The following is a 1,033-nucleotide window of genomic DNA, read 5'->3' as shown; positions in this document are numbered from 1 at the left end:
CCACTATTTTTTCTTTCCATTGTATAATTTTGTAATTTCATATTCTAAATATAAAGACATATATTATAACAATACTATAGATGAAAATTGTATTAATATAATATGCGAAAAATACATTTGTTTTCAATTCGATTCTGATATACAGTAGTGTCCGTAATCATGTTTTAGGAAAGTGTGTTCAAATGTTAAGAACTATTTAAATTATGTAAAAGGAAAATTGTAAATCTACTGATATTCCCAAATGTTGTAAATCTTTAAACCATTTGTTATATGATCAGATAATTAATAATTTACTTTCTATTTGCACTATCTTATCACTATACAGTAATCTTCAAAAATTGCGTGATGAGAAAAATTTAAATTTGGTAATATGTAATGAGCATAAGGAGGACCTTAAATATGAATCATATATAGAGCTTAATGTATTAATTACACCATACAAGGATTTTAATGCATATAAAGCATCAAGTAAACCAAAACAAAAAAAGGAATGATGAATGTAAATGTACTCGGAGATGTTCAAATTCTTATTAAACGTACATAAATAAATATTAAGATGCCACTCACCTGGATTACTATGACGGATTATAAGATTTTAGAAATACATACAATTAACATATGCAAAATGGAACTAAATATAAAAATGTAGACATATACATACCATCCATAAAAGGAGATAACATCATTGTTTTTATTACAATTGCGTCTATTATTATATTATTCATTTGTATCCTTTTATTTTTTTGTTATAAAGTTAGTAATTATACTTCTTGAAAATATAATTATTATGATAAAATTTTAATTCAACACCTGCAATTAAGAATTATTTTATTACAATTACTGTGTTATTAATATATAGTTTTTTCCCTTACGATTAGCTTACTACATTTTGATCATGCATTAATGCTCAAAAAAAAGGAAAGAGGCAAAATAGGAAGGAAAGATTAAATCAAAAAATGCATAATTTGAAAAGCAAAACAAATATATATCATTAAAATAATGAAAAGAGAAATCATCATATATCCTATATTAT

At 23.3% G+C, this 1,033-nt stretch overlaps 1 protein-coding gene across 1 annotated transcript; it reads left to right on the top strand.

Moving 5' to 3' along the window:
* Window positions 1–212: 212 nt before the first annotated feature.
* On the top strand, window positions 213–494 carry PCYB_008140 (CYIR protein; the record flags this gene model as incomplete). Its single annotated transcript, XM_004228235.1, has 1 exon — window positions 213–494. A coding segment is annotated over one exon (282 nt), but the record flags the coding sequence as incomplete, so codon positions are not given.
* Between the last annotated feature and the right edge of the window lie 539 nt (window positions 495–1,033).

This window comes from Plasmodium cynomolgi (assembly GCF_000321355.1).
Source record: "Plasmodium cynomolgi strain B DNA, scaffold: 1582, whole genome shotgun sequence".
NCBI lineage: Eukaryota > Apicomplexa > Aconoidasida > Haemosporida > Plasmodiidae > Plasmodium > Plasmodium cynomolgi.
This window is presented reverse-complemented; position numbering and strand designations above follow the sequence as displayed.